The 15260-nt window shown below is 41.3% G+C and overlaps 1 protein-coding gene across 8 annotated transcripts in view; it reads left to right on the top strand.

Moving 5' to 3' along the window:
* Positions 1 to 15260, top strand: part of LOC124618523 (sorbin and SH3 domain-containing protein 1) — a 935475-nt gene that overhangs the window by 884830 nt on the left and 35385 nt on the right. For all 8 annotated transcript variants that reach the window (XM_047145356.1, XM_047145360.1, XM_047145359.1 and 5 more), the window contains one exon: positions 8911 to 9054. In XM_047145356.1, coding sequence (XP_047001312.1) covers positions 8911 to 9054 — 144 coding nt within the window. The remainder of the gene's footprint in view (positions 1 to 8910; positions 9055 to 15260) is intronic.

The raw sequence follows: 15260 nt of genomic DNA, 5'->3' as shown, positions 1-15260 counted from the left end.
TCAACCCTATCGGGTACGGATCCCACACTGCTGAGCAGTATTCAAGCAGTGGGCGAACAAGCGCACTGTAACCTACTTCCTTTGTTTTCGGACTGCATTTCCTTAGGATTCTTCCAATGAATCTCAGTCTGGCACCTGCTTTACCGACGATTAATTTTATATGGTCATTCGATTTTAAATCACTCCTAATGCCTACTCCCAGATAATTTATGGAATTAACTGCTTCCAGTTGCTGACCTGCTATATTGTAGCTAAATTATAAGGGATCTATCTTTCTATGTATTCGCAGCACATTACACTTGTCTACATTGAGATTCAATTGCCATTCCCTGCACCATGCGTCAATTCGTTGCAGATCCTCCTGCATTTCAGTACAATTTTCCAATGTTACAACCTCTCGATATACCACAGCATCATCCGCAAAAGGCCTCAGTGAACTTCCGATGTCATCCACAAGGTCATTTATGTATATTGTGAATAGCAACGGTCCTACGACACTCCCCTGCGGCACACCTGAAATTACTCTTACTTCGGAAGACTTCTCTCCATTGAGAATGACATGCTGCGTTCTGTTATCTAGGAACTCCTCAATCCAATCACACAATTGGTCTGATAGTCCATATGCTCTTACTTTGTTCATTAAACGACTGTGGGGAACTGTATCGAACGCCTTGCAGAAGTCAAGAAACACGGCATCTACCTGGGAACCCGTGTCTATGGCTCTCTGAGTCTCGTGGACGAATAGCGCGAGCTGGGTTTCACACGACCGTCTTTTTCTAAACCCATGCTGGTTCCTACAGAGTAGATTTCTAGTCTCCAGAAAAGTCATTATACTCGATCATAATACGTGTTCCAAAATTCTACAACTTATCGACGTCAGAGATATAGGTCTATAGTTCTGCACATCTCTTCGACGTCCCTTCTTGAAAACGGGGATGACCTGTGCCCTTTTCCAATCCTTTGGAACGCTACGCTCTTCTAGAGACCTACGGTACACAGCTGCAAGAAGGGGGCCAAGTTCCTTCGCGCACTCTGTGTAAAATCGAACTGGTATCCCATCAGGTCCAGCGGCCTTTCCTCTTTTGAGCGATTTTAATTGTTTCTCTATCCCTCTGTCGTCTATTTTGATATCTACCATTTTGTCATATGTGCGACAATCTAGAGAAGGAACTACACTGCAGTCTTCCTCTGTGAAACAGCTTTGGAAAAAGACATTTAGTTTTTCGGCCTTTACTCTGTCATCTTCTGTTTCAGTACCATTTTGGTGACAGAGTGTCTGGACATTTTGTTTTGATCTACCTACCGCTTTGACATAAGACCAAAATTTCTTAGGATTTTCTGCCAAGTCAGTACATAGAACTCGAATTCATTGAACGCCTCTCGCATAGCCCTCCTCGCACTGCATTTCGCTTCGCGTAGTTTTTGTTTGTCTGCAAGGCTTTGGCTATGTTTATGTTTGGTGTGAAGTTCCCTTTGCTTCCGCAGTAGTTTTCTAACTCGGTTGTTGTACCACGGTTATCTAAGATATACGCCGAGCGATGGCACATCGACAACTTCACATGAGTACACTCGAACTGCATAGCTGAGGGTGGTATTAGCGATATGTAGAATGTACCACGAATGCTGGCACACCAACTATGGGGTGTTCAAAAAGTCTCTCTGCAGTGCGCCGGCCTCGGTGGCCGAACGGTTCTAGGTGCTTCAGTCCGGAACCGCGCTGCTGCTACGGTCGCAGGCTCGAATCCTGCCTCGGGCATGGATGTGTGTGATATCCTTAGGTTAGTTAGGTTTAAGTAGTCCTAAGTTCTAGGGGACTGATGACCTCAGATGTTAAATCCCATAGTGCTCAGAGCCATTTGAACCATTTTTTCTCTGCAGTGCCGTATGATTGTTAGCCGCGCGTGCCGTATGCCGAAGTGAATATACCGAAATGAAACTCAGTGAAATACAAGTTATTAGTTTATTGAATATTCATTTTTACTTACATATTTTCACATTAAATGTTGAAAGTGTACCCCCTGTTGTTGAATACACAATTCAATTCGTCTAATCATTTTTCCAAACACAAGCTGTAATATTTCTTCTGTAACAAAAAATGGTTCAAATGGCTCTGAGCACTATGGGACTTAACATCTGAGGTTCAAAATGTTCAAATCTGTGTGAAATCTTATGGGACTTAACTGCTAAGGTCATGAGTCCCAAAGCTTACACACTACTTAACCTAAATTATCCTAAGGACAAACACACACACTCATGCCCGAGGGAGGACTCGAACCTCCGCCGGGACCAGCCGAACATCCGAGGTCATCAGTCCCTTAGACTCAGAATTACTTAAACGTAACTAATCTAAGGATATCACACACATCCACGCCCGAGGCAGGATTCGGATCTGCGACCGTAGCAGCAGCGCGGTTCCAGACTGAAGCGCTTGGAACCGCTCTATTCTGTAACAAAAACAAAACAAAAAAATGGTTCAAATGGCTCTGAGCCGGGTAGGTGAGCAACAACTCGCTCGCCACCTAGGCAGTCAGCACCGGATCTACGGTATTTCCGAACCGAGGCAAAAGTTCAATAGTGACGCGCTTCCAACCCGCCCCCCTCCACCCCTCGAGACTTTACGATAGGACGTCGAAAATACACTACTAGCCATTAAAATTGCTACACCACGAAGAGGGCGTGATACAGACGCGAAATTTAACCGACAGGAAGAAGATGCCGTGATATGCAAATGATTAGCTTTTCAGAGCATTCACACAAGGTTGGCGCCGGTGGCGACACCTACAACGTGCTGACATGAGGAAAGTTTCCAACCGATTTCTCATACACAAACAGCAGTTGACCGGCATTGCCTGGTGAAATGTTGTTGTGAAGCCTCGTGTAAGGAGGAGAAATGCGTACCATCACGTTTCCGACTTTGATCAAGGTCGGATTGTAGGCTATCGCGATTTGCGGTTTATCGTATCGCGACATTGCTGCTCGCGTTGGTCGAGATCCAATGACTGTTAGCACAATATGGAATCGGTAGGTTCAGGAGGGTAATACGGAACGCCGTGCTGGATCCCAACGGCCTCGAATCACTAGCAGTCGAGATGCCAGGCATCTTATCCGCACGGCTGTAACGGATCACGCAACCACGTCTCGATCCCTGAGTCAACAGATGGGGACGTTTGCAAGACAACAACCATCTGCACGAACAGTTCGATGACGTTTGCAGCAGCATGGACCATCAGCTCGGAGATCGTGGCTGCAGTTACCATTTACGCTGCATCACAGACAGGAGCGCCTGCAATGGTGTCTCAACGACGAACCTGGGTGCACGAATGGCAAAACGTCATTTTTTCGGATGAATCTAGGTTCTGTTTACAGCATCATGATGGTCGCATCCGTGTTTGGCGACATCACTGTGAACACACATTGTAAGCGTGTATTCGTCATCGCCATACTGGCGTATCACCCGGCGTGATGGTATGGGGTGCCTTTGGTTACACGTTTCGGTCACCTCTTGTTCGCATTTACGTCAGTTTGAACAGTGGACGTTACATCTCAGATGTGTTACGACCCGTGGCTGTACCCTTCATTCGATCCCTGCGAAACCCTACATTTCAGCAGGATAATGCAGGACCACATGTTGCAGGTCCTGTACGGGCCTTTCTGGGTACAGAAAATGTTCGATTGCTGCCCTGGCCAGCACATTCTACAGATCTCTCACCAATTGGAAACGTCTGGTCAATGGTGGCCGAGCAACTGGCTCGTCACAATACGCCAGTCACTACTCTTGATGAACTGTGGTATCGTGCTAAAGCTGCATGGGCAGCTGTACCCGTACACGCCATCCAAACTCTGTTTGACTCTCAAGGCCGTTATTACGTCCAGAGGTGGTTGTTCTGGGTACTGATTTCTCAGGATCTATGCACCTAAATTGCGTGAAAATGTAATTACATGTCATTTCTAGTATAATATATTTGTCCAATGAATACCCGTTTATCATCTGCATTTCTTCTTGGTGTATCAATTTTAATGGCCAGTAGTGTAAGAAAAATATGTATTTTTCAAAAATAAGTTCATTTTGTAGCGCACATCTTTCTGAAGAGTTTGATATGTAAAACATACTGGTTTGAGGAAATGTAAGACATGTTATATGCTCTTAAGTGTGCCAAAGTGCAGCGCCACTCCTCCACACACAGTGTTCTTCTATCACATGTCACTGTATTTCGTTCTGTGGAATTCAAACATGTATACTTTGTAGTGGAAGCCATCAGGATAATGGAAATTAAAATGTCCTGTGGTACCTTTCCTATTCCAGTCGGCCAGTTTGACTGTACAACTGGCCCTTAGTGGTGCAGCTTTCTGGCAAAAATTTTCTGTCAAAATTTCATTATCTTGGACACACTGAGAAGATAATATGTAATCTATCTTACCTGTAATTCTTGTTAGTCCTTTATTTCCAGTCTGGTTGTCTGAATCTATGGATTTCGCTTGTAATTATTACAGCGCTGATCATTCTCAAGCCCAGTCAACCACATAAACAAAGAGAGTTTGGCATTCACCTGTTCGGCTCTGTTCGGCTCATCTCGTATAGCCCCGTCCCCTTCTGTCTGCGGGGAAGTTTTTTTATTTCTAGATGCGACGGGAATTCCCCTTGCAGAGATACCACATACACTATGCACACATCCAAAAATCAACTTATGATCCGTTCAGAAATCAATTTAGAGGTGTTCAGAAATGTTCAAACCCAACAGGGATGTGTTTCAAAATCCTATGAATAATCGATAGACCAACGTACGCTGGATGCTAGGCGCTTAGTGAAACAAGGTTATTTTCTTCAAGAAAACGAATTTAGCACTCCCTGAAATCGCCGCCCAGGACTACAGAACTTCTCTTTAAACATGATTTTGAGAATATTTATGTTGCATGTTTTTGTTTTTGTGTTTTAGTCCAATGTTCTATGTGCTGCCTCCTGTTCCAGCTACATAATTTAGATTTTACCTTCACCTTAGGGATGCTTAAAATACATTCCAGTCCAACAAATGGAGTCTGTGCCTCTGTTCTGGCCAACCTAGAAATTTATTCGAAATGGTTCAAACGGCTCTGAGCACTATGGGGCTTAACATCTGTGGTCATCAGTCTCCTAGAACGTAGTACTACTTAAACCTAACTAACCTAAGAACATCACACACATCCATGCCCGAGGCAGGATTCGAACCTGCGACCGTAGCGGTCACGCGGTTCCAAACTGAAGCGCCTAGAACCGCACGGCCGCACCGGTCAGCTAGAAATTTATTTGTTACCAAGTTAATTCCTGAGTTGCCAACGACACACAGCATGTTTACCTAGTCGCTTTCTCCTAGCCTCACAAGGGTTTGGCTCAAATGGCTCTAAGCACTATGGGACTTAACATTGGAGGTCATCAGTCCCATAGACTTAGAACTACTTAAACCTAACTAACCTAAGAACATCACACACATCCATGCCCGAGGCAGGATTCGAACCTGCGACCGTAGCGGTCACGCGGTTCCAAACTGAAGCGCCTAGAACCGCACGGCCGCACCGGTCAGCTAGAAATTTATTTGTTACCAAGTTAATTCCTGAGTTGCCAACGACACACAGCATGTTTACCTAGTCGCTTTCTCCTAGCCTCACAAGGGTTTGGCTCAAATGGCTCTAAGCACTATGGGACTTAACATTGGAGGTCATCAGTCCCATAGACTTAGAACTACTTAAACCTAACTAACCTAAGGACATCACACACATCCATGCCCGAGGCAGGATTCGAACCTGTGACCGTAGCAGCAACGCGGTTCCGGACTGAAGCGCTTAGAACCACTCGGCCACAGTGACCAGCCTCACAAGGGTTTCATGGCATTCTGTAACTGCAATGATCTTAGCTCGTTGCAGGGGCTGATAGAGATCCAGATCCTCCTTGGCTGTCTGAATGAATACAGATGCTATGATCCTTGTATCAGCTGTGAAGATTCTCCTCTGCACATACTCTCACAGCAAATATATCTTCCTGGAATACCATAACCAGCTTCACGAGAGAGACTGCACCCTCCACTCAAGCTTGTATACCCCAGGAACAGCGTCTTTGTCCATTCTTGACCCTTTACTAACCCAGACTGTGTCACTGCTCCCTACTTCCTGTGGTTACACAGAAACGGTTATTGAAGCAACTGAAGTTTATTCTGGAGTCACCTGGCATTTCTCTGACCATTCCTATATTCACCGCATTCATTATATTAATGCAGGATGCTTGATGTCCCAAAGACTTCTAGTTTTTAACCTGTATGCCTCTGCTGCTATCTTCATTGTAATGCTATTATGTAATGGGGGCATATCTAGCATGGTCTCTAACCCAGCTGTGGTAGGCCAATCTCTGCACCTTCTCATGTTCTTTAGCTGTCACCTTATGTTGTACTTTATTCCACCATACTGTATCCTCATAAATTAATTATCATCAGCATGCCATGGTTTGTTTTTGGGTTTCAGTCCAATACAGAAGCCCACTTGTCCTCCTGCATCAGAGAAAGATTTTTTGAACTCCTGTGGATGTGTACACATTTTTTTAATGTCTTAATGTTCAATTGTCAGTGTACCTTGCAAGAGGCAGGTGACTATTACTATGCACTATAATTGTATCATTTGAAATGTACAATTACACTACGTATGCATTTCATACTTTCAGATTATACAAGGGATGTTCAGTAAATAATGTAACACATTTTTTTTTCTTAGACAATTTCGGTTGAAAAATGCGGAATTTGTTGTGGGACATCGTGGAACATTCCCACTTCATCCCCTATCATTTCATGCAGTTCTGATAGCCTTCAAAATGACACGTGTGAGGGAGGTGCATTCCAAGCAGAGAGGTGTCACTGAATTTCTTTTGGCATGAAACTGGAACATCACAGACGTTCATAGGTATTTGCAGAATGTCTGTGGAGACATGGCAGTGAACAAAAGCACAGTGAATCATGGGGCAAGGCATCTGTTATCACTGCCATTCGGCTGCACACAGATTTGACTCCAGCAGTGGTGGAATGTGCACACACTCTCATTTGAAGTGATCAACAGATCACAATCAAGCACCTCACTGCTCTACTGGACATCTATGTTGGTAGTGCTGTTGGGCTACTCAAAGGTGTGTGCCTCCTGGATTCCATGCTGCCTAACAGAAGACCAGAAAGAGCAACGAAGGACCTTTTGTGCAGAATTGCTCACGCATTATGAGACTGATCGTGGTAATTTTTTCGAACACTACCACAGGCAGTGAAACGTGGGTTCATTACTTCGAACCGGAAACAAAATGGCAGTCTATTGAATGATGGCACACCACCGCTCCTCTGAAGAAATAGTTCACCCAGTAAAGTCATGGTGACAATCTTCTGGCTCTCTGAATGGGTTATTGTTTTTGATGTCCTCGCTCATGGTGCAGTGATCAACTCTGAACTGAAGGAAACTGAAGAAATGATGTGAGCATGTTTGTTGCCACAAAAATGCAAATGAAATTTTCCTTCTCCATGACAACACAAGCCTTCAAACAAGTTTTGCACCAGAGAGAAGCTCACAGAAGTTAATTGAACTGTCGTTCCTCATTCACCCTACAGCCTGGATCTCACACCTTCTGACTTCTATCTGATTGGTCACATGAAGGATGCATCAAATACATGGATGATGGGAGGTTATTGATGCAGCAACACGTTGTCTCTGATGTTGACCAGTAGAGTGTCACCATGCAGCCATACAGGCCTGCCAGTGAGGTGCATAAGGCCATCACATTTAATGGAAATTATGTTGAAAAATAGGGTTTTGTAGCCAAAAGAGTGGGGAATATTATGGTGTATTTGAACCCTGAATAGAACCAAAAATGTTGCATTACTTATTGAACACCCCTTGTAGTTTTTGTGAAGTGTTACTAGACGCCGTGATTTTAATGTTTGAGAATAGATGGAACCAAGTAATATTTCTTAGTTTTAATGTAAGTGCGGTAGTGCATACTGGGTACTTTCTGGTACTGAATGTGAGTCCGACAGACAGACTGTCTGAATTTTAATGAAAATATTATGTTCCCCTTCCCCTGTATTTAAATTTTTTATGTATGTGTATTTAAATTTTTGGTGTATGTGTCATATATATATTTCATACTTTAATTTTATGTTGCTTGTCACATCGCACAGTTCTTGTGATTGTAGCTTTTGATGATGTGTGGTGTCATGTAATACTCCTGATTTTAAACATGTATTTTATGTAACCTTTTAACACCATATTGTCATCATTACCATTTGTATAAAGAAAATGTTTCTTTTATAATCAGTTGCTTCATTGGCATCAGATACACAGTGTAATAAATGTATGTTAATTGATGTTCCTTGGCACCACTCTACAATTCATTAATGCCACCTGATGGCAAGAATGTCTTCTTGGTCCACCCAATTGTGTCTGTAGTCTGTATATGTTTGTTTGACATACAACTTGAAATGCTGTATCTATGTGCAGCAGTCGCTCCCAGTTAGGTGTAGTACAGTTTGTGCCAGGCGATTTCAGTCAAAGTGGAATCCTATAGCTGTCCATTACTGTGTTTTATAAAATATTTTTGTATATGATCTTTTTGTAGATACCTGATGATGGATAAATTCTGAAACATGTCATATGAGCATTAAAGTCATTGCGTGCCTGATATTAGACTTTTACTATTGCAGCCCAATCAACCTGAATGCAGAACTGCTGATCACATTATTATATACTGTATTTGGAATGTTGTAGTTCTTAATTATACATAGAATGAGAGTAAAAAAAAAAGCTACACTCACAGCTAAACTAGCGTGCAGATAATTTTGAATGAAATATTTTCTGTGACATAAAATTGAACTGCAAGTACTCCAGATGTTGTTACCAGTGTCTTTGTTGTTACAGCCCCTCTCAGAAGTCACCTATTCCGCTGAACCGCTATGATGACTTCTTGGATGATGCTAGCTCCAAGTCCAGGCCAAGAGACAAAACTCCTGAGCCCAAGCTGGTCGCTCGTGCACTGTACAACTTTGTTGGACAGACTTCAAGGTAGATGTCGCATCCAGTCTGAAGTTATGCTTATTTCATCCAACTTTCCCCATAATACACTGTGATAGAAGTTACCTTAGAATCCAGTCATTTTGGAAGCCATGGAGCTTGTAATACCATCCAGTAATTTTTAGTACCCCCCCATGAACCATGGACCTTGCCGTTGGTGGGGAGGCTTGCATGCCTCAATGATACAGATAGCCGTACCGTAGGTGCAACCACAACGGTGGGGTATCTGTTGAGAGGCCAGACAAATGTGTGGTTCCTGAAGAGGGGCAGCAGCCTTTTCAGTAGTTGCAGGGGCAACAGTCTGGATGATTGACTGATCTGGCCCTGTAACACTAACCAAAATGGTCTTGCTGTTGTGGTACTGCGAACGGCTGAAAACAAGGGGAAACTACAGCCGTAAATTTTCGCGAGGGCATGCAGCTTTACTGTATGATTAAATGATGATGGCGTTCTCTTGGGTAAAATATTCTGGAGGTAAAATAGTCCCCCATTCGGATCTCCGGGCAGGGCCTACTCAAGAGGACGTTGTTATCAGGAGAAAGAAAATTGGCATTCTGTGGATCGGAGCGTGGAATGTCAGATCCCTTAATCAGGCAGGTAGGTTAGAAAATTTAAAAAGGTAAATAGATAGGTTAAAGTTAGATATAGTGGGAATTAGTGAAGTTCGATGGCAGGAAGAACAAGACTTTTGGTCAGGTGAATACAGGGTTATAAATACAAAATCAAATAGGGGTAATGCAGAAGTAGGTTTAATAATGAATAAAAAAAATAGGAGTACGGGTAAGCTACTACAAACAGCATAGTGAACGCATTATTGTGGCCTAGATAGACACGAAAGCCATGCCTACTACAGTAGTACAAGTTTATATGCCAACTAGCTCTGCAGATGACAAAGAAATTGATGATATGTATGATGAGATAAAAGAAATTATTCAGGTAGTGAAGGGAGACGAAAATTTAATAGTCATGGGTGACTGGAATTCAAGAGTAGGAAAAGGGAGAGAAGGAAACTTAGTAGGTGAATATGGATTGGGGGAGAGAAATGAAAGAGGAAGCCATCTGGTAGAATTTTGCACATATCATAACTTAATCATAGCTAACACTTGGTTCAAGAATCATAAAAGAAGGTTGTATACATGGAAGAATCCTGGAGATACTAGAAGGTATCAGATAGATTATATAATGGTAAGACAGAGATTTAGGAACCAGGTTTAAAATTGTAAGACATTTCCAGGGGCAGATGTGGACTCTGACCACATGAACTGTAGATTAAAACTGAAGAAACTGCAAAAAAGGTGGGAATTTAAGGAGCTGGGACCTGGATAAATTGACTAAACCAGAGGTTGTACAGAGTTTCAGGGAGAGCATAAGGGAACAATTGACAGGAATGGGGGAAAGAAATACAGTAGAAGAAGAATGGATAGCTTTGAGGGATGAAATAGTGAAGGCAGCAGAGGATCAAATAGGTAAAAAGACGAGGGCTAGTAGAAACCCATGGGTAACAGAAGAAATATTGAATTTAGTTGATGAAAGGAGAAAATATAAAAATGCAGTAAATGAAGCAGGCAAAAAGGAATACAAACGTCTCAAAAATGAGATTGACAGGAAGTTCAAAATGGCTAAGCGGGGATGGCTAGAGGACAAATCTAAGGATGTAGAGGCTCATCTCACTAGGGGTAAGATACAGGAAAATTAAAGAGACCTTTGGAGAAAGGGGAACCACTTACATGAATATCAAGAGTTTTGATGGAAACCCAGTTCTAAGCAAAGAAGGGAAAACAGAAAGGTGGAAGGAGTATATAGAGGGTCTATACAAGGGCGATGTACTTGAGGACAATATTATGGAAATGGAAGAGGATGTAGATGAAGATGAAATGGGAGATATAATACTGCGTGAAGAGTTTGACACAGCACTGAAAGACCTGAGTCGAAACAAGGCCCCCGGAGTAGACAACATTCCATTAGAACTACTGACAGCCTTGGGAGAGCCAGTCATGACAAAACTCTACCATCTGGTGAGCAAGATGTATGAGACAGGCGAAATACCCTCAGACTTCAAGAAGAATATAATAATCCCAATCCCAAAGAAAGCAGGTGTTGACAGATGTGAAAATTACCGATCTATCAGCTTAATAAGTCACACCTGCAAAATACTAATGTGAATTCTTTACAGACGAATGGAAAACTGATAGAAGCCAACCTCGGGGAAGATCAGTTTGGATTCCGTAGAAATGTTGGAACACGAGAGGCAATACTGACCCTACGACTTATCTTAGAAGAAAGATTAAGGAAAGGAAACCTATGTTTCTAGCATTTGTAGACTTAGAGAAAGCTTTTGACAATGTTGATTGGAATACCCTCTTTCAAATTCTGAAGGCTGCAGGGGTAAAATACAGGGACCGAAAGGCTATTTACAATTTGTACAGAAAGCAGATGGCAGTTATAAGAGTCGAGGGGTATGAAAGGGAAGCAGTATTTGGGAAGGGAGTGAGACAGGGTTATAGCCTCTCCCCGATGGGTTATAGCCTCTCCCCGATGTTATTCAATCTGTATATTGAGCGAACAATAAAGGAAACAAAAGAAATGTTCGGAGTAGGTATTAAAATCCATGGAGAAGAAATAAAAACTTTGAGGTTCGCCAATGACATTGTAATTCTGTCGGAGACAGCAAAGGACTTGGAAGAGCAGTTGAATGGAATGGATAGTGTCTTGAAGGGAGGATATAAGATGAAAATCAACAAAAGCAAAACGAGGATAATGGAATGTGGTCGAATTAAGTCGGGTGATGTTGAGGGTATTAGATTAGGAAATGAGACACCTAAAGTAGTAAAGGAGTTTTGCTATTTGGGGAGCAAAATAACTGATGATGGTCGAAGTAGATAAGATATAAAATGTAGACTGGCAATGGCAAGGAAAGCGTTTCTGGAGAAGAGAAATTTGTTAACTTCGAGTATAGATTTAACTGTCAGGAAGTCGTTTCTGAAAGTATTTGTGTGGAGTGTAGCCATGTATGGAAGTGAAACATGGGTGATAAATAGTTTAGACAAGAAGAGAATAGAAGCTTTCGAAATGTGGTGCTACAGAAGAATGCTGAAGATTAGATGGGTAGATTACATAACTAATGAGGAGGTGTTGAATAGGATTGGGGAGAAGAGAAGTTTGTGGCACAACTTGACTAGAAGAAGGGATCGGTTGGTAGGACATGTTCTGAGGCATCAAGGTATCACCAACTTAGTATTGGAGGGCAGCGTGGAGGGTAAAAATGTAGAGGGAGACCAAGAGATGAATACACTAAGCAGATTCAGAAGGATGTAGGCTTCAGTAGGTACTGGGAGATGAAGAATCTTACACAGGATAGAGCACCATGGAGAGCTGCATCAAACCAGTCTCAGGACTGAAGACCACAACAACAACAACAATTTTCAGTATGGGTGAATTAAGAGTAAGTGGACTTTTTCCATAAGATATATACGAAAAAAGAGAGATTTTCATTTTCCAATAGAAATTTAAAAAAATAACACAGGAAAATCAGTATCTTCTTTTCCTCCTGAGCGTTCTGGAGCCATATGAGTTAAAACATGTGAGAGGAGAAGGATTAAATATTGACTCAGATGGGAAACATTAAATTGGAGTGCCACAATGTTTGATAGTGGTTTCTCCCTTGATTTCATCCCTACAAAACTTAAAGGAAAATTACAAAACCGTAATGGAGGCTGATGAAACAAGTATATAAATTAAGTATATATTTTTTAGTAGAAGTCCTTTGACTATATTTTCATTTTTATTTCCGATATTTACTGTAGGGCAAATTCTCCACCATCATAGTTTACTATTCCTTGCGAGCCTTTTTGTCACAGACTAGTGATGCAGTCACACCTGGACATTGAGAGAATTTGTTTCACTTGTAGCCATTGTGAAAGATTCTATGTTGTTTTACTTTCGGTAGGCACATATTGTCAACAAACTGATCTGTGACAATGACTAAACTAAACATGATATATGATATTTTAGGTATGGCACACAGATACATACACAGCAAACAGTTGCAGCTCTTTCATTCATCTACTCATCACCATTTAGATCATCTAGCTTCAGTACAACATAACAATATTAAGTGGTCTAGTACATATCAAGTAAGAAACTGAAAATCTCAGTAGTTCAAAGGATAGCTAATACATATGTTGTTAGTCACTTCCATGTATTATCTGAGTATTGTGGTTTGAGGATTGAAAATGCCAATTAGCAAGATGATAAGCAACAGTTTTCATAGTAAACAGACCTATAGTGTGATGATAACCTATTTATTCTTTGGCAGCTATAAGTGTAGTTACATAAATTATGTATTAGGCTAGATGGTTAGCTTCATATTCCATGGATCATCTGCACAATAAATCGTAATGATTGGAATAGATCAATTTATATTCACATCATGAATTATTTTGTAAATATGGCAACATGTGGCAACAGTTTGTTTTAAAATTTTACTTTTCTGTCTGTCGGACATTTTATATCATTGAATAAATGGCCAAACATTCTGCACCTCCTTTTGTTCTAAAGACCACCTTAATGTGGCATAATGAATGTCCTTTTTTCTTATGGTATTGTATTTATACACATCATTGTTCCTTTTGAACTGCTGTGGATTGTTTACAGCAGCCTTCATGAGGGATAAATATACTGCGAAGTAATGGTCAATATGCCTATCTACCTAATCAGATGTCACCAATATGATTATTCTTACAGCATATTTTTTAGCAATGAAAACTTTCTTTCTTAAAGATGAGTCACCCCAGACATTATTCCATACCTAGCAAGGTGGCACTTTGGTTAGCACACTGGACTCACATTTAGGAGGACAACAGTTTAAACCTGCCTCCGGCCATCCTGATGTAGGTTTCCCGTGATTTCCCTAAATCGCTTCAAGCAAATGCTGGAATGGTTCCTTTAAAAGGGCATGGCCTACTTCGTTCCCCATCCTCCCCCAATCTGATGAAAGCGATGACCTCGCCATTTGGTCCCCTCCACCAAATCAAGAAACCAACTAACTATTATTCCATATGACATTATTGAATGAAAATATGTCAACTTACTGATTTGTCTCTGCCCAAGATTTGCAGTGTTTCTTATTGCAAATGTTGCTGAATGTGCTTTTTCTAGTTTAAATGCTCATCAGTATCAACAGCTAAGAATTTTGAAGTTTCCACCATATTTACTATTTCCTCACCCAGAGTTACACCTATCATTGGTGTAGTCATCTAGATGTGTGGAACTGAATATGCTGTGTCTTTTTAAAATTGAGGGTGACACCATTCACAAGAAACCAGTCAATGACGCTCTTCAGAACATTGTTTACCATTTCTTCTGTTGCTGTATGTATGCATGGATTGATTACAATACTAGAAACATAACAAAAAAACTAACTCTACTTGTTGTATATGAGACAGAAGATCATTTACATGTACGATGAGTAATAATGGATCCAAGACTGAGCTGTGGGGGAACCCCGTATGTGATTTCTCCCCACTCAAAATAAAGTCCTCTGACTACATTGGTTGAATTACGAAGTACAACACTGCGTTTTCTTTTGGTTAGATATGACATTTCCATTGATTTTTTATACCATCAGTACCATAACACCTCACTTTATCCAGGAGAATATTGTGTTTCACTTACTCAAATGCCTTAGATCGGGTGCAGAAAATGCTAACGAGTACTATTTGTTTTTAATGCCTGAAAAAATTTGACGAGTGAACATGTAAGTGGCATTCTCAGTAGAGCAACACTTCTGAAATCCAAACTGTGATTTATTTAACGTATTTCCATCCTTACTCTGTGAACCTCTGTGAAGTGCATGGCAAAGGATACATCCCACTATATTGGTTATCAAGACTTTCCTCCATTTGATTCATGTAGGGAGTATGGGAAAAATGATTGTTTAAATGCCTCTGTGTATACTATGATTAATCTGATCTTATCCCCATGATCCCTATGGGAGCAACATGTAGGGTTTGTAGTATATTCCTAGAGTTATCATTTAAAGCTGACTCTTGAAACTTTTTAGTAGTCTTTCTAAGGATGGTTTCCATCTGTCTTCAAGAGTCTGCCACATCAGATTTTCAACATCTCTGGGACACTTTCCCACAGATCAAACAAACCTGTGACCTTTCATGGTAACTTTCTCTATATATGGTCATTAT

Source organism: Schistocerca americana, chromosome 1 (genome assembly GCF_021461395.2).
Source record: "Schistocerca americana isolate TAMUIC-IGC-003095 chromosome 1, iqSchAmer2.1, whole genome shotgun sequence".
In the NCBI taxonomy this organism is placed as follows: domain Eukaryota; kingdom Metazoa; phylum Arthropoda; class Insecta; order Orthoptera; family Acrididae; genus Schistocerca; species Schistocerca americana.
The sequence above is the reverse complement of the archived record's forward strand: the minus strand, read 5'-3'. Positions and strand labels throughout refer to the sequence as shown.